This window comes from Onychostruthus taczanowskii, unplaced genomic scaffold (assembly GCF_017590055.1).
Source record: "Onychostruthus taczanowskii isolate IOZ18803 unplaced genomic scaffold, ASM1759005v1 scaffold21, whole genome shotgun sequence".
Lineage (NCBI taxonomy): Eukaryota > Metazoa > Chordata > Aves > Passeriformes > Passeridae > Onychostruthus > Onychostruthus taczanowskii.
In genome coordinates this window covers 789,331-811,774 of record NW_024499351.1, presented here as the reverse complement: position 1 = coordinate 811,774, position 22,444 = coordinate 789,331, and the positions used below count along the sequence as shown (strand labels likewise).

Sequence of the window (22,444 nt, the reverse complement as noted above, 5' to 3'; positions counted from 1 at the left end):
TTGATAGAGCTGTAAAATTCAGTATTTTGAGGAGAGTAATGCTCTTTTGGGGCAGCCTTAGCTGAAAGCAGGGATTGTATTTCATGGAAAGAAGCAGTGTTAAGTTTCCTCTTGGGAGAACAGGTACACTACATCTTCAAGTTTTATCCACATTTGCTTTTTATAAACTTCCCAGTGTTGTTTTCCTACTTTTTGGGAAGTTCTCTTTTCTTCTCCTCCCTATGTGAACAACCCATAAAAGGAGAGGATGGAGATTTCACCATCTCTTCATTCTAGATGGCTGCTTAGCTTAGATACTGTGACAATAAAAAACAATAACATGAGAAAAACATATTTGCATAATAGATCGGTTTAAGAAATAAACAATGTTGGAACACATGAGGAGTGAATTTGGATCAAAGCCAAACTGGCTGCATTTCACCAGCAGTGACATTGCCACAATCTCAACACTGAATCCCAGTTTTCAATTGTGCCACAATCCTTGTAAAATGCAGTGAAAATGAGGAAGGAAGCAAGAAATAAATCACTATTGAGACTTCAGATTCCTTCTTCCCTCTCGTGCTCAAGTGGCAAACAAAATGCACAGATGGGCTCCTTGTAACTTTTCAGAGTGGTGGAGCACCACTGTTCTGTGCACAATCGACACCTGATCCAGCTCACTCAGATCACCCCATCAGCCACATGAACAAGGAGAAGGTTTGGTCCAAGATCAATGGTTTTTATTATTGCAAACTCAGACAAATATATTCCTGAAGAACACTAACACAATTATCTCCAAAAGCATATTAAAAATACCTGCCCACATGAAAGGTTATGTTACTAAAATTCATGCCAATTAAGGTCTCAGGAGCATAACAGCAAATTAAAGACACTTTCAGCTGTGTAAATCACTACACAAGAGTGGACAGTGAATAGAATTTCCTGGGTTTAGGGCAAACAACAATCCAGTGGCAGTGACTTTACCACAGAACACGGGACACCTTCAGCCTCTCCTGAGGCTGTTGATCTTCTCTGCTATGTTCTGCAGCTCCAGATCCATGGTGGCCAAGTTTTCCAGCTGCTTTTCCTGTGAAAACAGAGAGCATTTCACACATCATTGTTAATGCTGGGAAGTGTTTTGTTCCATGGAAAGGAAAGGAAAGGCCGTTTCTGAGGCAGATTCTGTCGTGCCACTTCCCAGTCCCTGAGCAGAGCGGGCGTTAACAGCAGCGCAGCAAAGTCTTGGGAGACTGGTGAAATTCCCTGCTTGGGACCCAACACAGGCTGAGGAAAGCATCAAAATTTTAATTGTGAGAGCTGGCCATAATTACAGCCTCGTCTTTGTAGATTTAAAGCACCACTGCCCTCCATTAGGAGGCCTCCTGCCATGTCACAGCTGCAGGTGCTGTCCCTGAGGAGTCCCACAACAGGGTGCAGCGAGGGCACAGCTCCACAGGCACAGAGGGCAGGAGAAGCTTTACGCAGCCAAGCCCTTACCAGGACGGCTTGTAAACACCAAGTAACACCTGTATAAATCAGTGTCCAGCCTCCCCTGCTCCCAGCACAGCTCTGTGCGCTGCACAGACACTGGCACACACCAGGAGGACCTGGCTGATGGGAGCTAACTGATGGCTGTAGGCTCAGTTTTCCTGGATACTGGAGCAGAACAGGAAGTTCAACGAAAAGAAGAGGATTCACTATGTGTGAACTACACCCAGGAACTGGACTTACAGGTGCAATGCAGGTTCTGCTCTGCAATTCCGCCCGGGAAGCCCACGGGCAGCTGATTTCCCTCTGAACACCCAACTCACTTTCCAGCTCGGTATTTGAAACAACCCGACAGCCCAAGTGGTGCTTGTCAGTTTCCTCTCTGCCCCTGCTGCAATGGCACCGTTCTTTTGTCGGTCTGTAGAGCCTCGAGGGAGAGGCAGGACCCAAGAGGAATAAAATCTTTCCCTTCCTGCCTTGCAGCAGACAGGAGCTGTGTCTTTATGCCACAAATTGTGCCCTGGGGTAGTTCAGCAAACTCAAAGTTCCACTGTTCAAAGAAAGCAGATTTTTAAATCACTGAAGATCTACTCACACCTTAACTGTGACTTAATCTTGTTTGTGTTTTTCCATGCACTTTCCCAGCTGCCTTGGGAATGGATTGGGAAGTGTGTTTCCCCCAGCTTTTCAGACAAACTGCTGTGCACTTACCTCCTCTTCTGTCAGGGGCCTCTGGCTTAGGCTCCTTCTGTCATTCCCAGCCACGTGACGCTTCTTCAGGTCTTCTCCAGAGCTGTACAGCCCTGGCAGTTCAGCTGACTTCTTCCTGTAGTTCAGAAGTTGTGCAAGTTGATCCATCTTCTTGTACTGCCTTTCCACATCGTATCTGTTCGTTTTGCCAGCATTCCTCTTCTCGCTGCGCCTGTGCTTCAGAGCATTCTGGATCTGCTTTTCTGACCACCACTCATAGTCATTGTATTCAGGGAAAAGGCTCTTCTCACTCAGGGCAGGCCTGCCTTCCTCCCTGCCCTCCAGAAGCTGCTCCCCTGCACCATCCCTTTTGTCCAAGTGCCGGCTTTTCCACCACAGCAGTGGGTAGAAAGGCCTGTAGGATGCTGCAGTTCTCTTCTCTTTCTCGGCGGGGAGATGGCCTCTGTACTCTCCTCTCTCTGCAAACCTTTCCTCCTCTTCATTTTCCACCTGGTCACTGCTGTGATGTTTCTTTTCCACCTCCTCCTCCTCCTCCAGGCTGTCCTCAGTGCTGTAGTGCCTGCTGGCCTGCCCCTTGTGCTCTCGAGCCTTCTGGGAGCCCTCCTGCTGCCTGTTCCCTAAGCGGGCTCTCCCTCCCACACGGCGCTGCTTCTCCTCGCTGACGTACCTGGCCAGCTCCTCCTCGTTTCCATCAGCAAGGTACATCCTCCCCCCAGGACGGTGGGATCCATCGTGCTGCCTCCTCTCCTCGCGCCACTTCTCAGTGCTCTCCTCGCTGTGGTGGTGCCTCTTGTTTTCCTCTTCCCTGCTCTCCTGGCTCTGCTGCCAGCTGTCCCTGTGCTCCTCGCTGCCCTGCTCTGCAGGCCTCTCCTCCTGCAGCTCCTCGGGTCCACGCCTCCCAGGAGAGCCACCCTTCTCCTCAGACTCTTCCTGATGTTTCTGTCGGTGCTTCCACTGCTCCCAGAGATTGGCCTCCCCTGGGTGTGATCCCCCTGCTGGCTCCCCCCTCTCACCACCATGGCCCCTCTTCTCTTCATAGGAGTCACCCTGCCTGTGCTTCCCATGGTAACCTTTGCCTTTGAAGGGCTCCTTTCCCTCCTCTCTTTCTTCACTCTCCTCAGATTCTTCACGCTCCTGCTGGTGGGAAAAACCACGTTCCTGAGACTCACGGTGGTATTTCTCACTCCTTTCTTCCTCTCCCTCTTCATCTTCCCGAATTTGTTTGGAAGGGCTCTGCATTCCCTCCTCCAGGTGCCAGCGGCCCCTGGGGCTCTGATCATTCCCACCACGGAACTCATCCATGCTCATGCTCTCAGAGTGGGACTTCTTGGTGAGAACAGCAGCCTCTACATTCTCACAACACTTGCCCTCTTTGCTTTCCTCTTCACTGTGGTAACTCCTCTCCTCCTCTCTCCCAGTTTCCTGGTAGTGCTTTTTTTCTTCCGTGTGAAGTGTCTCATCCTGAGCAGGAGTGTGGTGTCCAGCCTCCTCCTCCTTGCTTTCACCTTCCTCATGAGCAAGTTTCTCCTCATCACCTCCTTCCATGTACTTTTTAGATTCCTCTTCTGCCTGCCTTTGTTCTTTCTCCACGCTCCCAGTAGGATGTTTTCCAGTTTCTGCTGGGTCTTTGGGATGCCTCACTTCAGGCTGTTCGTTTTCACTTCTCTCTCTGTCATTTTTATCACCTACAATAACAAAAGCAGCATCATGGAGTAATCCAACCCTCCACTGAAGTGTTATTTCAAAAAGATGACTGGCTTCCCAAAGTACCAAGGAAATTTGGACAGAACTGATTTCTTAATTCTGCTTTCAAAATCATTAGTTTGCCTACTAAAATCATTAGTTAGTGGAAAAGGATTAACTAATTAACTCCACTTAATTAGGCATTTTACAAGTTCCCCTGGAATTTCCAGAATAAATTTCCTTCTTTGGCTTTTCTGTGATCACATTTTTAGTACTGAGTCAAGCTAGCTCTCGTTCCCATTAAAAATCAATAGGATCTGGAGTTGTGTTCAGTTCTTTGAATGCCAGATCAGGCCCATCACAGATGCTTATCTACATTAAAAAGACAACCATTTATTCCAAACTACCCAAACCCACCAGGGATTCTTTTTAGCAAATTTTAAAAGTTTTTTAAAAATTGACTGAAAAAAACCAATCAAAGAAATCTGATGCTTTGCAATAGTTATGCTTCATCTTCTCAGGCTACCTAAAGAGTTTTTCAAGTCCTCTCAGACTCTCCAGGTGGTTCAAGGAGGGAGCCACAAGTGTCAGGCAACAATCCCTGAGAATTCCCAGGTCAGGCTGTTTGTTCCCTGAGCGAGACACACTGAACAGAAGGAAACCAGAATTCTGGCACTGAAATTTGGAGGCACCAGTTTCACACAGGCTGAAGTAACTGTTCACCAGCTCTAGCACCAGAGAGAAACCATGCACCAAATTCCTTTCCTAAGTTCAGAAAATGTTGTACTTACCCTTCTTCAGGATTTCTTTGCATTCAGGATTAATGGGGGGTGCATTTGGCTTAGAGAGAGCGTTGGACAGAACCTCCACAATGCACTGGGTTACCTGGAAGGGACAAAACAGGAGAGAAAATCCACATGGCAAAAATGGAAACTTTACTTCTGATCCAGCTGGTAGAAAAGCCTGTTGGAGATTGGAGTTCAGGCTATTATTAATGAGTTTTGAGTAATCCTGTACATTTGGGCTCTGCCCCTCACTCCTGTACCAGCAGGAAGAGAACAGACAGGTCTTTTTATCTCCCCTTTTGTTTGCAGAGCTAAGGGGCATCTTTTGTACCTTTTAAAATATTAAATACCCTCCTCAGTACAAAGGAAAGTCAAACAACGTGTGGTAACACACCCTATAAAATAAACAGACACAACACACACTCAAAGGATGAGGATTATCCTGCAGGATCTGTCCAAATGAGGATACTGCAAAGGCAGTTTGGACTGGCAATACACTAAAACAGCTCCATGTCCTCGGTAAGGGACACACTCCACACCTTTTCATGTGTCTGTGCTCTGAGTCCTGCCTGGTTTTTAGCACTGAACATTCAACTGGGTTGTCTGGAAACAGAGAAAATGGATTGATTTAGGAAAGTCACACAATGTGCTCTAATTCGAAGCACTACCAAAGTATCTCCTCTGCATAAAATGATTTTCAGGTGCTGAAGCTGATGGTGAGAACAAGTGCTCCTGTTTGCTGGGGGTACAAGAGCCTCAGGCTGACAATCTGTGGGGATGACTGGGAGCAGACAATGAAACATTTACAGAAGCATTTGTCTTTTTACTAGTTCTGGTTATTACCAGGTATTTGCTGATCTAAATGATCACAGCAACAACCAGTGCAGGGGGTCTGGTGTTAGCTCTGGGAGCAGCTGATGGCATTTATTTAATCACACAGGGTAAGATCCCTTTCCAAAGGACAGGAAGGACTACACCAGTGAGTCTGTTACACAGCTGGTAATTGTAGATATTTCATCTTTCCCCTAAGCTGTCAGCACAGTAACATGTACTGTGCAATATTTCAGATCACTTTTCAAGCAGCTGTACAATGCAGAGCTTCACGAGTACTGACACAAGAGCCAGCTCCCATTTCCACCAAACACACTGAGGTGCAGGCAGGCATCTCCTGGCAGCTAAAGGCACTCCAAGTTCCACACCAGCCATCAGCTTTTAAAAAATTTATTCTTAGGAAAAAAAATGAAGCATTGTCCTGAGAGTTTATAGAAATGAAGAACACATCACTGTATTTTCTGAGGTTGGATTGACAAGCAGCTACTCACCATTTCTTCAGTATGGTCTTTTTCCACTGGAACTGTGCTGGCACCTGGAAGAAAAACCAATTATTAAAGACTCATTAACACAAGCATCACTGACAGGACCCCTCAGTCAAACTGGTCTGATGAGGCAGCTTGGTTTTGGGTTGGCAGTCAGCTAAACCAGGCACATTCCACATTAAATCTTTCCTTATTTGGATGCAAAAGCCACGTAAAATTGAGGCATAGCAGGAGAGAAGAGGCATGGTAACACTTGGAGCACTAAAACAATATACACCAAGGATAATCCCACCCACAAAAAATGCAACACCAAAGAAAGCCATGTTTAAATTCCAAAATGGAACTTTATTTCAAGCCAAGTCCTTACGTAGTTGCACCTGTTTGAGGGTTAAAAAAAATAAGTCAAACCCAACAAGCAAGGCCTGTTTGCACCCCAAGAATCTTTTGGCTTCTTGGAGAAGCTCTAGGTGCACCCCTTGCCAACAGCAGACCATTCTTTCAGACTTTAAAGCAGCTACTGTTCCAGTCCTGCTGGATAAAAGTTTCTCACTTGGAGGCAGCTCCTGCAAGGATGGAGAGAGCCAGAAGAGACAGGAAAATTTCTATTCACTGAGTGGTCCATTATCATTCCAAGGAATAAGCAAAACCCCCTCAAATCTCAGTGGAAAACTACTCTGGAAGGAAGCAGTACAACCCATCCCTCACTCTTTCTGCCCTGAGGACATGTGGGATAACTCACACCTCCTCACACCAGTTCTACTGTACCTGGGCCAAGGAATTTGCTTTTGGAAAGAAGCTACTGCCAATAAAACCTCCGTGCTGCCTGATTTTGCCATCACTGCTGCAATGTCTCCAGCTGGTTAATGAGCTTGGCTGCTGTGTGTTATTAATAAACTGTGTCAATTCCCATGCACCTGGAGATTTCCAGGAGTGAGGTTAAGCACCTCTGCCAGCCCCACAGCAGTGTGTGGAAGCAGGGCCTGTTGAATCCTGGCTGTGCAGCCTCCCACACGGTGCAGAATCACAGCACACACACACACACACTTAAGGTGCAGCTCTGAAGTCCTTACACGGGTCCTAAATACAACTGTGAACTCTCTCTGCTGGGTCAGTGAGAGACCTCCTGAAATAGATGAACACACATGAAGATAAAGCACAATAGATGAGCACATCATGGAGATAAAGGAGGTTAGTTTCACCTCTCAACATCAGGAGAATGAGCACTGTCCCAAGGAAGATGGGAGCACGTAGCCTGACACTATTTAAAGCAGCACAACCTTTTTATTCTCTGTGCTGGCAGAGGAAGCAGACATCCCCTGGAGCACTGACTCAGAGTGTAATAGCTGAGCATCATACACTAATAACTCCTGATATTTCTGTGCTCTCCCCCAAACACACATGCAGGGATGTGCATCTCCAGCCCCCATCCCTTCCCTGCGTATACAAGTGCCATCAGAGAAGGGAACCCACACAAGGAGAGCACAGAAGGGATTCCCCTAAAATAGCACTGCATCCCTCCCCCAGAGTGCCAGGTGGTGTGTGAGGGGAGATGGTGCTGCTCAGAGCCAACCCTCTCCCCCATCCCTGGCGTTCAGAGCTGACTGAGGCAGCTCCGAGCTCCTTTAATAACCCAATATGCAAATGATTGTAGCAGATTTCCAGGCTGCTGCAGGCAGGAGGAGCAGCACGCACATACAGCGGGGCAGGAGACAAAGCCCCTCCCACCAAAACAAGTGTTATTCTTAAAAAGACATTCTCTCAATCCCGCAGGTGTTGGGGATGCTGTTCTTACAGCAGGAGCTGCTCCCAGGCTCCACTCACTTGAAAGCACAGGTATGAGCCCCTTCACGGACTCTTTTTGGGGAGGCTCTTCTGCTCCTCCAGCCCCTATGAAAACCTGACAGCTCCAGGGCAAACATCTGATTTTGTCCTTTGAGTGATGCAGTCACAGCACATCTCCTGTGAGTGACACTCAGGTGATGGGTTAAAGCACAGAGCAGACAAACTCCTGGACATCTTTTCCTACTTCAGGCCACCCCCTGAGTGCTGTCAGTGGCACAGGAAGACAAAACCAGGTTGTACCCACTGTCTTTGCTGCCATTCAAAAGCTCCCAAGAGCTTGGTTAACAGCGAAAGCCAACATGAACAAAGAGGGAGCATCATAAACGTCAGGAGAACCAAATGGTATTGGGCAAATGTCATATTAACCTGTCTGGAGAAACAGGATGAGCCTCCAATCCATGCCAGAGCCTGAAATAACACACTGAGGCAGCTGCTCTGCCAGGGCTGAGCCAGGAAGGCAGTGGGGAGCCAGCAATGCCCCACTTTCCCCAGGTGTTGGCAGTGCCAGCCCACGCCAGCTGGCAAGAGCTCCCTCGGGGCACCTGCCACCTGAAGGAGCTGGCCAACACGGCTGCCTCCCTCTCCACGCGTGCTCAGGGGGTGAGGCCGTCACCCTGACAGGGACAGCAGGCTCAGGCAGCAGGGCACCCAGCCGTGGCCTTGCAGGAGCACAGCAGACGGGAGCACGGCAGGGTTCCAGAGCAGAGCAAAGCCGGAGCACGTGCCAGCATGGAAACCTTGCACCTGAACACACAGCAAGGAACAAACCACAGCTAAGCTCTGGCTCTGCTTTACCCTCCTGAACTAAGGCTGCCCAGGCAGTCGCCATCAGATTATTTGATTTTGCCTAAGTGCTGAGAGTTGATGAATATCATAAGAAATGATAAATGCAGGACAAATTCACACGGTTTTTGCTTGCATCTCCAAGATTAGAACAGATCTTCAGGTGGGTCCCTGATGAAATCCCCACATGGCTTTGTTTCATCAGCGCAGATGACTCAGTGCAGTGTCATTCCTCATCAAAATGTCACAGTGTCTTCCTAGGCAGGATCACTGAAATTTAGGCATATTGATTTGCAGGAGTACTAGAAAGTTCTTGAAGTTAATGTTTAACCAGTTCAACATTTGAAAGCACAACAGCCACAAAGGATGTAAAGGATGTAAAGAAATACCTGATCTGTTTGATGGCATAAACAGGAAAAAATATTTAGTAATAAACCCCCATAGAATCTATGGTATAAGTGTGGAGACTGCTCTGTGTTGGGGTCCCTTCCCCTCCGTATTCCACCCTCCCTCTTTGATTTCAATAAAGGCACTTGAAGGCAGTCAACTTCCTCACAGTCTCTGTACAAGTCCCAGAAGTGTGGAGACTTCTAACAGACCTAAAGCCAAAATACTCAACCCAGAATGACACCGACTCTTTCAACCAATGATGTAAGTATGCATAAAACACTATAGAGCCAAGCCACCACCTCATTCTATTGTGTTTAAGGCTCATTTCACCGTGGGGTTTTAGTATTTAATGCCGCGTGCAAAAAAATTAAAAATCCTGACAGTTAAACCCGCAGAGCCGCTACTTTGCCATCACCTCCCAGCATCCAGCACCGGCTGGCAAAAACCCAGCAGCACCGCTGTACCGAAGCGGCACCGAGAAGTCTTTGTGCAAAGACGCTGCACTGGGATAAAAATACAGGCGGAGCAGCCGGGGAGCTCTCGCCCAGCGCCATCCCCACGCCCCGGCCCCACCGCCCCTTCCCGAGGGGCGACCCCGGGCTGCGGGTCCCGCACCCACCGCCGCCTCCCCGGAGCGAGCCCGTCCATCCCTCCACCGCTCCCCGCGCCCGCCGGGGCTGTTCCCGGGCCGTTCCCCGCCTTTCCCAGCGCTCTCCCTGCGGGATGTGCCCTCGGCCCCGCTCACCTGCCAGGGCGGCGGCCGCCAGGAGGGCGAGCAGCGCCGGCGGCCCCATGCTCGGCTGGGCTGGGCTGCGCTCGGCGGCTCCGGCGCGGTTTAAAGGGGAGCGGGGGCGGAGGAGCGGGCGGGGGCCCCGCCGGGAGCTGCGTCACTGCGAGCCCCCGGGGGCGGTGCCGGCCTCGCTCCCGCTCCCCCCGCGGCCCGGGACCCGCTCGGCCCCGGCCGCCCCCTCCCCTCCCGAGCAGGGCAACTTTCCCCTCACAGGCTGGGCGAGCCGAGCTCGTTTCCCCTTCCTCGGCACCTACCGCAGCCGCCTTTCCCGTCCCCGACTAATACTTCCAAGACCCCTGTACATCCCCCCGCCCCGCCGTGCCTCAGAAAAGGGGGAAAGCGCGGCTTCCCTGCCTCTTTCTCCGGCCCAGAGGATGCCGTAGCATCCTTAGGTCTTTCCCACCAGAAAGGGGATGCCGAGCCTCTGCCGAAGGGAGGAGGTGCGGTAACCCATCCCTCTGAAACAGCTTCCACAAGAAATCACCGCCGCGCTTCCACACCCTTTTCCGATCAAAGCCTCTTCAGGTGCTGCTGCAGCCTTTTCCTCCTGCAAGGTTTCTGTCCCTTCCCCTCTCCTATTGCTCCCTCTCTCACAGCCTCCCCCCACCCCCTATCCAGTACAGCCAAACCCCGAGAACAACTGGGAAGTAATCCCAGTACTTATGGCACTGGGGAGGGAATGGCACGCAGTATTCCCCAAGAGTTCCACCAGGGAAATCACTGCTCTCAGCATCCCTCTCTCAGGCAAACCTCTTATTTACTGTGATGATGCTCTGGGGAGCCAGAGGAAACATACAGAGATCAAGTTTTATATCCTTTCCTTTAACAGCCTCTGCTGTCCCAATTAGTCCGTAGTGGAATAAAAAGCTTAAATGACAAGTTAAAACAAGGAAGTCTGAATGTTCCACCCAGTTCCCTTCCGAGCCAGGCAAAGACCAGAACTCCTTTTGGTTTTCATTAACCCTCAGAGGGCCATCTCCAATTTTAAGTGTATTTACAGTTTTCTTTTTTGTTTGTCTTCAGAGCTGAGCAGATGGCCCTCTAACTGCCAGTGTTCCTGGAGGACAATGGATCTATACACCGAGCTGGCAGTTCCCTCTGTTATCATTCCATGTGCCATTCTGCTGTCCATTGACAATGTCAGGCTGCTACAGCTACACAGCCTTTAAAGACAGAAAACAGGACACAAGCACAGCACTCCAATCCAACTCACCAGCAGGAAGCAGGAATTCCAGCTCCATTTGAAGCCTGCTTCAGGAGACAGCCTAGAGGAGACAACCAGGAGGCCAAGCCAGACACCTTGTTCACCTTGCATTCAGTTTAGCATTTCTGCAAAGTAACAGAAGCCAGTCACCTGGCCACCATGGAAGACAAACCGCCTGCAACATCTCCCAGTCTCCCTCCTGCATGTTGTTCTGTACTGCCTATGCCAGCCCCATCTCCACAGGCAGGTGCTTCTTTGGGAATCTCCAGTCTTGGCTTTGGGAAGTCAATAGCCTGTTTCTAAAGACTGACAAATTTCCCTGGCTCCAAGGCCCCCATATCCTCCCCTGTCTGTGGGATTCAGCCTGGCCTCAACCTCTTCAGCTGCTCATGAGAAAGAATTTGAAGTGAAACATTTGCCTTTTATGTGTTCTCTGCTTCTGCAGGCATATAAATAGCATGTTTTGCCATCAGTTACATCAGAGTCTGCATGGGAGCATCTTCACACCTTCAGATTTGATCAGGTTCGAGGTTACAAAGATTTGCAAATGTAGGAGGCCTCTGACAGGAGTAGGGACATAACTGGCTGGAGTATATCCAACTTTGTCTTCAGGGTAGGATTCCAAAACAGGATCCCACAGACTTTTCTGTCAGCACTGCAAAACCAGAGCATCCAAGCATCTTGCCCACAGTTAATGAAGTCAGCCTCTGTTTTCAAAGCAGTGTCAATTCACATGGCCTTTTACAGCCAGGTATCAGCTGTGGTGTGTTTCTCTGCAGATCAGGAGAGCTGTGACTGCACTAAATCAGGATTACTGCAGGCAAAGGCACATTTCATTTGATCAGCTGTGAGTGGCACACCCCAGCCTCCTTTCTCAGATGTGTCAGTACTCCGATTGCAGTGACATCCATGCCTCACAATGTTGTGACAATCTATTGCTCTATGAATAACCAGTATTTATCCTGTGGGATTCTCTCAAATACAAATGCTTTAAAAAATTACACATTTGGCTCATGCTAGAAGCTGGAACTTCAAAGGATGACAAGCACATTTCTGTGCCTGAGCTCCTTCTAAACTGAGAGGAGATTGCAGGAGGAAAATGAGGATTGCTCTTCTAATTAGGTGTGCTAGTGGGGATTATCTTCATTCTTACATGCCAATTAGTTTGCATGGCATTAAAATACTGCAGGCCATTTCATGAACAAACTCATCTCTTTCATTCAGGAGGTGCTAAGAGGATGGGTCTGGAGAAAGACAATTGCCCCTAAAGGCCACCATCTATCCTGTTTCACTAACAGAACCAAAATCCTTTCAGAAACCTTGCCATATGCAGTGCTCATGAGAACATAAGGGATGATGCAGCTGCACAGCTGATACATTTTTGGGTCCTTCATGCACAAAAGTGACACATGACTGTCACCACCTGTGGCCTTAGCACATGGCACCAGTGCCCAGCAAACTGAGCTGCAGCTGAGACCCTGTGTGGTACAGATGGGTGATTTCTGTAGCATGGACAAATGTATTTTTTTTTCTTTTCTGTATTTACATAGCACCTCACACTGTGGGTTTTTATTCATGCCACATGCACTTAGACAGTGCAGAAAAAGCTGCTATAAACTGACTTCCAGTCTTTAGTGTCAAAAGACTTTCTTCATAAAAAAAATCCAAAGAATTTACAGAGTATTTTTGCTTGAGAGCCTTAACAGTCCAACTCTTCTGAATTGTCTTTCTTAGTCTTCTTAAAAAACCAAATTTTCTTCACTTGTAACCGTCTTCCATGCAGGATCCTTCTAGCTCCTGTTTTTCAGTGATGCATCTATTCCACAGAAATGAGGTCAAATATTATATGGCCTAACTGAAAAGAGGTTTAAAATCAGCCTGCAAGGGATGTCATAACTATTGAGTGATATAAAAAATACATGCACAGACCCTGCTGTGGTCTTCTGGAAAAAGCTCTGTGCTACCTGATAGAAATCCTCAGGGGTTCTGGATGCACTCACAGGCTGCAGAATGAAAGAAAACAAACTACCAAACCCAAAACAAAGCCAAACCCAAAAGAGAGGTGAGAGAGGGAAGACCAAGTATAAACACAACCATTTATCCAACATCCCAGGTTTTCCACAGAACATTTTCCCATATACTGCTCACACATACCTCTCTTCCTCCCCAGTCATTCTTCTCTCAATTTCTTAGCTCAAATGGCAGAAAACTGGATTATGCTGCAATATAAAAACAAATTTAAAATAATAGATAAACAAACAAACAAACAAACAAATAGCATTTTTCTATGCTGCAGTCAGCATGAAGTGCCACTTCCTAGGTCCTTCCCTAGCAGCAACTCGCTGGCATTGCTTGCTCCAGGTAGGAAATGCAAGTTAGCTCTTGCAATTCCACTGGTAAATGTCCCCATGGGAACGATGATACTGATGGGAATCAACAGGCACATCTCCTCCTAGAAGAGAAAGCTGGAATTTGCTTGATAATGTGGGCACCACTGGCATTTTGGTCACAAGATTTCATTTTTTTCTGAGCTGCCACTTCTCACCTGATTGTCTGTCCAAAAATGATCTGCTGGACTCCAAGTCAAAACTGACCATTCCAGATGAATTTGCCATCAAGCTAAAATGCAGCTTTCGGATCTTGAGCAGGGGCACAAGCAGCCCTGACATGATTACTCATGGCTTTACAAATTTGGCTATGACTAAACCTTCTCCCAGCCTTAGCTGTCACCAAAGTGCCTTGCTGACAACAGAAGCAACCTCCACAGCCCTGGGCACCTCCTCCTCTGCCAGGGGGGAAGTAAGAGCACCCAACACCCTCCTGACCAGACAGGAGTCCTGGACAATGAACAGTGCCCAAAAGCTGCCACCACATCTCTCTGGGCTGGCTTTTGGAGGATTAGCATCACTGCAGGACTGGAATTCCAGACAGCTGATGCCCAGAGAGCAGCTGGAGATTGCTGGAGCATCTCCCCCTGCAGGCTGGGCACGGCTGAGCTGCACATCCAGGCGCTACCCCAAAAGAAAACCTGTTTTTTTTTACTCACACTGGTTAATTAACCTCCTTGGTGAACTTTGGGGCCTCTGTAGGAGAATAAAAAACAGGATAGAAATTTCTTTCAGCAAGTGGAATGTGGACACTTAAGGCCTCATATTTTGAGTACTGTTTGTCATTAAGCAAAAATTACTTTAATAGTTGCCTTTGCACTGCAAATAATTACATTTAGGCCATTAAATTGCCCCATTCAGTGTTTCTGCCTCCTTTTTGTCAACTGTGCATGTTCCATTTAATATTTGAAGAGTGGGGCACTACTCTGGCTTATTTAGTAATTAATTTCTTTAAATATTTATAGCACTTTGACTCTCAGCAAGGGTTCTGTTTGGTAAGAACAATACTGTTCTGTGGTTGATAGTGTCATGGAAATTTCAGAGGCAAATTTCCATTTTGTAGCATAAAAACATATAGATTTCTGCAACAGACTGTAATGATTTCAGAATAAAGTTTTTATGACTTAACAATTTATGTACTAAAAATATAACTGAATTATGCCCTTGCACATAATTGCAGACTGAAAACAGTGTTGAGAGATCTATTTTATGATAGCAGTATTCACACAGCAAAAGGAATCACCCAAGAAATTTTCCATCACCTTTTTTTGAATCACCACTGGCACAAAGAACGAAACCCAACTGCAAAAAAAGCCTAGGAAACAGAGAGTAGAACCTACAAAATGCAGGAGGATATTTTGCTAGCATCTTTTCCCCTTAGAATATCCTTTTCCTTTTGCATATCCCGATTTTACAGACTTTTAGGCCCTTTGTGTGAAATGCTGTGTGTTTATCAAAAAACCTTAAACGGCTTAACCTTAAAGGCAGCCTTGGGAAACGAAAATAGCAGGAAGATGCTCCATCTGTGTAAATTTGTCTACTAACCCTGATGGTGGGAAGGTGATCCAAACAGGAAAAGAGACCTTGAAAGAGACTCTGCTACCCTGGATATAAGAAAGAGCCACAGTGGGTGGCTTCGCCAGCACTCAGGTGAGGCACACTGAGACTGATTTTTTTGGGGAAAAATCAGCTGCAGAAGCACCCCATGGGAATGGGAATAGGAGGAAGTGGCACAGGCATCACTCTGATGATTGTACAGCACACCACTGCATTTTCAGCCTAATTCACTGCTGCCTTTGGAAAGACTCCCCCAGCCCTCAAAAGAGCAGTGTGTCTCCTCATGCCAGAAGAACTTTTTTTTCCTACTAATTCACGTGCAACCAGGCTATTCTTGAACACCAGACAAGCAGCATTAACACTCCCAGAGACAGAACCCAGCCACGGCACTTCCCTGCACTCACACGGTTATCATGTGGTGCTCAACTTGTCCCAGGGACCAGTCAGACCCGGGGAAGATGCAAAAACAAGGAACAAAACCAAGCTGGCCTCACAGAACACTGAGCACTGAGTTGCTTCTTAAACAGGGGGCCTGGACCACAGATGCAAAATCTCTATTATTGTTTGAACATCTAATTGCAGGGTATTGAGAGGAATTGCTATTAGAGACGTCGGTGTAAATGCCCTGCCTTTTCACACTTTCTCTGAAGCTCTCAAATACCCAAAACAAGCTTCTGGCAATTCAGAAAAAAAGTAATTGGTGGAAGTCACGCTGAAAATGTGTTGCAGGGCACAGCATCCATCCCCACCTCAGTATCCTTAATTACAGAATCACCCTGCTTCTCTGGCCGGGAGGTGCCGATTTTAGCACCCATTTAGCACCATTCCTGGCTCAGCTCTCACAGCAATGCAGGTAACACTGGAAAGTGATACCTGCCCCATGGCTGACTGACATTTCTCATTACAATAACCTACCTTCCAATGCAAGTGAAAGTTTGTTTGGCTTCTACTGAAGGTGAAATTTTCTGTGAGTTGTTCTTTCATTACAAGATTTTCCCTCCCAAATCCCAGCATCTGCAAACAAACAGGCCATTGCAAAGGCAATTTAAAAAAAGGTTTGACCTTTCAGCCACAAGTTTTCTGGCTTTAGTTAGCTCCAGCTATTGCTTTAATCACATCTTATTATTTCATGCTCTGTGTGCTCTGTGCCAGATTTTACTTTTAAGGAAGAAATGCTGGCATATGCTGTTGCCTAATCGATGTGTGGGGGAAAATAGTCATTAGGGAAAGCCTACAGAACAGGGTATTTTTAAAATGAACTTCTGTGTTGTGGGAAAACATATGCCCCACACAAAATCACCAATGCTCAGTAATGAAATAGCCACATTTATACAGGATGTACACTGCCTGTCATATAGCAGTTTTAACATATGTCCTGATACATCCAGGCAAACCGAAACACCTTAAACTCCTGGGAAAAAATTCCCTGTGGTATAAACAGCCCTGGCTCCATTCACTTCATTGAGGGCTTGCTTTAGCACCTGTGGCAGGAGCTCAGCTCTCCCTGGCTGCCTTTGGGCTCCAGGACTGGGTAGGTCGCTGGCATGAATCAGCACCTCCCACCAGCAGCCATGTGGGTGGGAAAATAAAAATGCTGTCGGAGTAAAGCAGCAGAGAGGCCATTGATACCAACCGTCCTGGAGCAGCTCCCAGCCAGGGAATGACTTAACAGCAGCACAGCTCAGCAAGGATGACAGAAGAGCTTGGATCAGGCATTTATGGAAGGGAGTAGAGGCAGCTCTCTCAGCCTGCCAGACCTGGTCCCAGGCTGAGCCCCAAGGCCAGTCCTGCGGCTGGAGTGCGTGGGCAGGGGCTCAGGGCCTGCAGCAGCACCCTCACCCCTCTGAGACACTGGGGTGCTGCTCCAGCTCAGGTGCCAAACACCCAACCCACAGCACACACACCTCTGACAGACCTTGGGTGGGATTTGGATCTGGGCTGTGCAGCAGGGAAACCCCTGGGCCAAGGCAAGTCCTCACCATGTCCTGTGTTCCTCCTACCTGGCAATAGCGGATCAATTTTGGCTTTGCTTGTCCTACGTTGTGGGACTGATTCCCCATCTTTTACTTCACTTACACACTTTAGCTGAGGATCTTGTGGGATTTTGTATATCCAGAGCCCTGAAAGGTGGTGTAGGTTTTCAGGTGTTGCTCTAAGTTAGGCTCAGAGAGCTGCTCCTCGGCTGTGAGCCTCGAACAAACAGAAGGAAAACACCCCCCTTGGATTTGTTCTGTAGTGTAAACCCAAAATGCCTTTGCTAAAGCAGCCTCCACACACAGGGGATGAAGAGAGGTGACAGCAGCTGGCTTTGCCAGCAGAGGTGAGAACCACCAGCGCTGGAGAGATAGGGTGAGCTGAAACACACAAGTGTCAAAACTAAGTCAAGTGCAAACCAGGGAGAGAGGAAGGCACTTCACCTCTCAGGAATAAACTCAGTTTCTCAGATTAGGGCACAGGCTGGGGGGAAATGGACAGAACAAGGGACATTTCTGTGAGGGCTTCATGGTATTTCAAGAGTACCACTCTTGGTACTTGCCATGCAAAGACTGTCATTTTACCTTGAGGAAGCCATGGATAGTCATATCCATGAGCCACTGGAAGTGAGCAGCACACAGAGCTGCAGCACTCCTGATTCTGAGGGGTGCAAACATCTCAAAAGACTGCATGTTTCAGCAGCACAGAGATTAGCATGTCCTCTGCAAGATGCCAGACAAGATTTGTAGATATGAGTCATAATCCAAATTTTTCAGCTGCATCCAGTCTGTTCTGCCTACATTGGTCCTTAAAATTGAACAGTTTCATGCTCTCATCTGCCAGTATCTCTCTTCATGCTCTTCCAGCAGCCACCTTTTCTCTATTTTGTCATTCCAAGCTTCTTCTCTCTTCCATCAAAACCCAGTAGGGATGTCTCAAACATCAGTAGCAGCAGGTCTCTCTTGAAGAGCAGGAATTTCCTATTTTCTGCAAGCTTTCTTTATGGAAATTGAATGTCTTTGGCTTTTTTTTTAAATTAAAATAATTTTTTAAAAAGTTTGAATAGGAGACCAGATGGTTTTCAAGCTAACCTAAAGCACAGACCAATTCAACAACAAACCAAATACAGCAACTAAAGGGATTCAGATGCAGACCTCTGATTTCTCCATCTCTCTCTTCATGGGAGTTTGCTTCCCTTAAAATGGCAGTTAAGAGGTTTTGCACAGCAGCTAATTTAACTGTGTGGAACAGCATAAATGCTGGCAAAGATTAAAAGCAACAATGTCTGATTCACAATGAAGACCTTCCTTCTTCCCTGTATGTATCCTTAGCAGTATCTCCCTACATCTGTCAATACCAGTGCCCCTGTGGCTGTGACAGACCCGTGGGGTTAAGCAGTGTGAGCTGGCAGAGGGGCCAGTGATGTTAATGTAATTACTGACAGCACACTCAGGAGCATGCTTGCTTTTTCCAGCTGTATCTGTGGCTAAACTAGCTGATATTACCATTCTCTATAGCTTTTGCCAGCAGGATGTTTTCATCTGGATTTTGATACACAAGCACCTGTGGGTTTGTTTGCTACTACAGAAATGATGCTGCATCCTCACCTCCTTTTTTCCCCTTAGCACCATTAACTTGAGTAATGCTGGGGGAGCAGCTGAAGGTCTGCTCCAATATTCTGTGTGCCCTTCAGCACACATACAACACCTCTGCCATAAAAGCAAGCAAGCAGCACACAGAGCACCACAAAGCAAGGACCACCACAAAGCCAAATATATTGGTTCCATGATGACTCAAGGACAGGAAACTAAACCCAGGCACTTCCAATATAAATCCATTTGCAAAGAGAAATTAAACCAAGTCCTAAGACTTTGGCCATAACTTGCAGCCAGCTGGGCTCCCTCCTGCTCTGACTGAAGGCAGCAGCCAAATTTCCATTGCCTTTGCTGGAAACACCTGCAGAGCACAGCAGCTGTGCCAATCTGCCAGGGGCAACAAGGCAGGAATAGCAGCTGCATGTGGGACTGCAGCAGGGAATGTGACATGCAGGAACACGAGCACCCACTCTGAGATCTGGCCAGTGTGGACAGGGAGTGGATGAGAGGTTTGCAGCTGGCTGGCACACACTGGACATCAAATACCAAAACTGGTGTGAGCACTGTGGCTGTACTGGAGCAACCACACTGATGTTGACCTTTGAGACCCCAACCACCCTTTCTTTCTTTCTTTCTTTCTTTCTCCTTTGCCCATCTGCTGTCATCCCTTCCTCTGGCACTCTGTGCTTCCTTGCCCACACCCACACTGGAGAATGGCCTCTCCAGTCAGCAAACAACATCACTACAGCAAATTGCTCCTTCAGTCCACAGGCCAGCGGGTGGAAAACGTGCACAAAGACATTTATCTGCCTGGCAGAGGCAGTAAAGCAACAAAGAAGCCACCGAGCTGGGAGGCTTCTGAGAGAGAAACCTTAAGTGTCTGTGTGTGGGCTCATTGCTCAGTTGCTGACTGACATCAGCCCTCTTTGGGCTCAGAGAGATCCATTTCATTTTAAAGGGAACTTTCCCCCAGGGATCTCATTAGCAACACCATGAAAGTCAGAAAGGAACTGAAGGTTGTTGGGGGGGTAATGGTGGGGAGGTAAATAGGACAGAAGCACTGTCAGAGAGCACTCAGAGCTGTATTTTCTCTTTCTCATGCACACATACACGTTTTCTGTCAGAAAAACTCACATGGCATTGCAGTCCTGAATTGTGGGGTTATATGTCTGTAGGTAAAAACACAGCACTAACAGGCACCCCATGGAAACAAATGCGCAGAACAAAATCTTAACTTTCCCTCTGCAGGGCTGGGGCACACCATGCCAAGGTCATTCAAACATTATGTTCTAGCCAACAGCATGGGACAGCAATGCCCACCCAGGGGCTGGATTTGGGCTGGACCACTGTTAACCTGGGGTAAGGATGCAGGCCAATTCAAAAGCCTGGTATAAAGTATCATGTTTGATGTCCCGCAACAAACACTGCATGACCCCTCCCAATCAGCCAACACACCCCAAGCAGTTACACAGATGCTCCTTATGCAGTGCTGCCCTTCAGAGAGCAAGGTGCAAGGTCTGGTGTGGGTGAACCCCTCCACGGAGCATCTGGTGCTGAAGGTGGTGCTTGGAGAACAATGTCTGTCTAAGAAAGTCACCTCTTCCTGGAGTGAAAGCAAAGCTTCCATGACAGAAACAAAGCAGTGTCTTGCTCACTTCTCGTGTGACACATCAGGGCAACGTTCTGCCTGTGTTTGTTTCAAGAGGAACTGCAGGATGTCATCTGAGAGCCCAGGTGTCCTTCTCCTGTTTTCCAACAAGACTTCTCCTTCAGCTGGCTTTGAAAAGCAAGCAGAAGGGGGGTGGTTTGGAAAGATCTTACATCCATCTCTGTTCAAGACCAACTGTGCCATTTGCAGGCAACGTGACACATATTTTGTTCCGTCCTTTTGCTCCAGCTCTGAAATCTTCTGTGACAGACGCTGTGAGGCAGCCTCATAGGTCGGATCCTTTCTCTCTGGCTGCTTTCTGCAATACATTTTGTAGAAGCCATCCAGAGAGTCCCTGATGCTGGGATCTTCTGCACCATCACGTTCATACATCCATGAGAGCACAGCATCATTAGGTTCAGAGGGCTCACACAGCCCTGCTTTTGGGTAACAGCTCACGTTTGCTCCCTCAGAGCCTTCAGCAGAAGAGCCCGCAGGAGCCACAGATGATGGATTGCTCTCTCCTGCAAGAAGAGGATCAATGAAACTCATTAGTCACCAGGTCCTCCCTGTGGCAAAGTCTTTTTCTGTCCCACTCCCACCGCAGTCTGGCAAACAGGCTCTTTGCACGAGCAAACCAAGTGCTGCTCTGAACACAGCTGGGCTGCCACAGAGCCTGCCTGCACAGATTGGTGTAAGATGGGCTGATTTGGGTACCTCAGAGTTGTCCCAGCCTTGGTGGTACAGATCTCTCTCAGTTACACTTCCAAAGAGGTGGAAATTAGGATCTGCTGCTCCTGGAGATGACAGCTGACCCACAAGGAAGTCTGGTTTGCAGCTGAGACAGTTCTGCATCTGTTTCAGTTTTTTCCCTCATCCCTGGGTCTAATCCTTAAATTTTAATAGTTCTTAACTTTACTCAAGCACAATGTGTACTCCTGACCTCCAGCCTTCAGCCAGATTCACAGCCTCCAAACCAACACTGCTCTGTTGACTGCATGGAGTTTCAGAATTGCAAAGGGGGACTCTGTGTTTCCCCATGAAATCCCACTTTTGCAGCCCCGCTGCACTAAACGCTCTCCCCACACCCTGATGGAATTTCTATGGATAAAATTAATGCAAAGGCCAAGGACTTGTTCTTGCCTAGCTCTTCTCTTCCTTCCTTGCTGACCCACGTCTCTGGATAACAGTCAGGGCTGTAGTTTTCTCTTGCTTCAGAGCAATCAAGGGAGATGCTCTGCACTAATTAACACAGCACAACAGGGACACTTGGCAGTGACAAGACCAGGACGATCAGCAAGCTTCTAGGAGGAAGAAGTTCCACAAAGAGACCTTGAATTGAGCTCTGGTAGCCAGGTAGTGCCTCTGACTGCAATCTCATCTCCAAGCCCACTGCACCAGACTGTTTGCCAAGCACCTGAGTCACCGACAAGGAAATTTTCCAGGGCTCAGCCAGAGGTTGCACAGCCGTCATCTGCAAGTTACATAAGCAGGATGCAGGCAGTCAGAAAATAGCTTGGTCTTTTCTAATTCTGTGAAATGTGAAGCTGAGTGCAGTCCTTCATTTTGGTAGGAGACCATGTTCAAAGGGAGTCTCATGTGGTGGCAGAAGGCTGTTTTTCTCTCCTGGTACAGAGAGCCACCCTTCCCTTCCTAAGCAGAGGTTCATTAACATGAAATTAAGCTGTCTGCGCAGACACACTGTACCTCATCTCTTTCTTCCTATCCCTACTTCCTATCTTTGATCTCTCTTCTCAATTGCACTTCAGTTCTGATTATGCAATTTAAAATAGAACTTTCCCTCCCCTTGCAATGTGCCACTTCCAATGCAGTACAAAGAAAATCTTGGTGGCCTTCTTTTAACAGTGAGTTATGGCATCAGAATGGCAGATCAGAGAAGGTGTTCATTTTTCCTCAATAACCCCTCAGCCTGTGTAAGTTAGAACTGAAGCCTCGTGCATCTCTGATAATTCAATCAAGTGGCACTTGGACTCAGACTCCTGTGGCAATTGCAGACCCCCGGGTCGTGCTGGCTTTTTGCTACCTCCTGCTCACATCGACATTTTGTGACAGAGCAGCAGCTGCCTCCAGCTACACACAACAAGTCTGCATGACTCGGGAAAAGAAAAATTCTGTTGGTTTCATGTTGTCAGGGGAGACTTTAGCAATGCTGCTTTGCCTTTCTCCTACCATCTAGGTTTGGGTATTAGGAAACATTTCTTCACAGAAAGTGTTGCCAAGCACAGGAACAGGCTGCCCAGGAAAGTGGCTGAGTCACCGTCTCTGGAGGTGTTTAAACAACATGTAGATGT

General features: G+C 47.7%; 2 protein-coding genes across 11 annotated transcripts in view; both read right to left on the bottom strand.

Moving 5' to 3' along the window:
- Nucleotides 1–697: 697 nt before the first annotated feature.
- CHGB (chromogranin B) lies at nt 698–20,106 on the bottom strand. 6 transcript variants are annotated; one of them, XM_041404326.1, is made up of 9 exons: nt 17,474–19,092; nt 15,831–15,929; nt 14,018–14,054; nt 13,126–13,190; nt 10,981–11,096; nt 5,969–6,012; nt 4,653–4,746; nt 2,179–3,863; nt 698–1,066 (listed from the first exon to the last, which is right to left on the bottom strand). In XM_041404326.1, exons 5-9 carry the CDS (start codon nt 11,006–11,008, stop codon nt 983–985), a joined length of 1,935 nt encoding a protein of 644 aa, XP_041260260.1. In that variant the 5' UTR covers nt 11,009–11,096; nt 13,126–13,190; nt 14,018–14,054; nt 15,831–15,929; nt 17,474–19,092; the 3' UTR covers nt 698–982. The 6 variants fall into 6 exon arrangements, with proteins under 6 accessions (XP_041260260.1, XP_041260262.1, XP_041260261.1 ...); XM_041404328.1 differs by lacking the exons at nt 15,831–15,929; nt 17,474–19,092 and adding an exon at nt 19,940–20,106; XM_041404327.1 differs by lacking the exon at nt 15,831–15,929.
- SHLD1 (shieldin complex subunit 1) overlaps nt 19,546–22,444 on the bottom strand; it is a 38,715-nt gene continuing 35,816 nt past the window's right edge. For all 5 annotated transcript variants that reach the window (XM_041404335.1, XM_041404336.1, XM_041404332.1 and 2 more), the window contains one exon: nt 19,546–20,656. In XM_041404335.1, the coding sequence (XP_041260269.1) occupies nt 20,136–20,656 (521 nt within the window). In that variant the 3' untranslated portion in view covers nt 19,546–20,135. The remainder of the gene's footprint in view (nt 20,657–22,444) is intronic.

Coding starts and splice junctions, on each gene's coding strand:
- CHGB (XM_041404325.1), bottom strand. CDS start 9,771: ATGGGGCCGCCGGCGCTGCTCGCCCTCCTGGCGGCCGCCGCCCTGGCA. Junction 3,864..4,652: donor CAAAGAAATCCTGAAGAAGG/GTAAGTACAACA, acceptor TTGTTATTGTAG/GTGATAAAAATGACAGAGAG. Junction 1,067..2,178: donor GGCCCCTGACAGAAGAGGAG/GTAAGTGCACAG, acceptor CTGTTTTCACAG/GAAAAGCAGCTGGAAAACTT.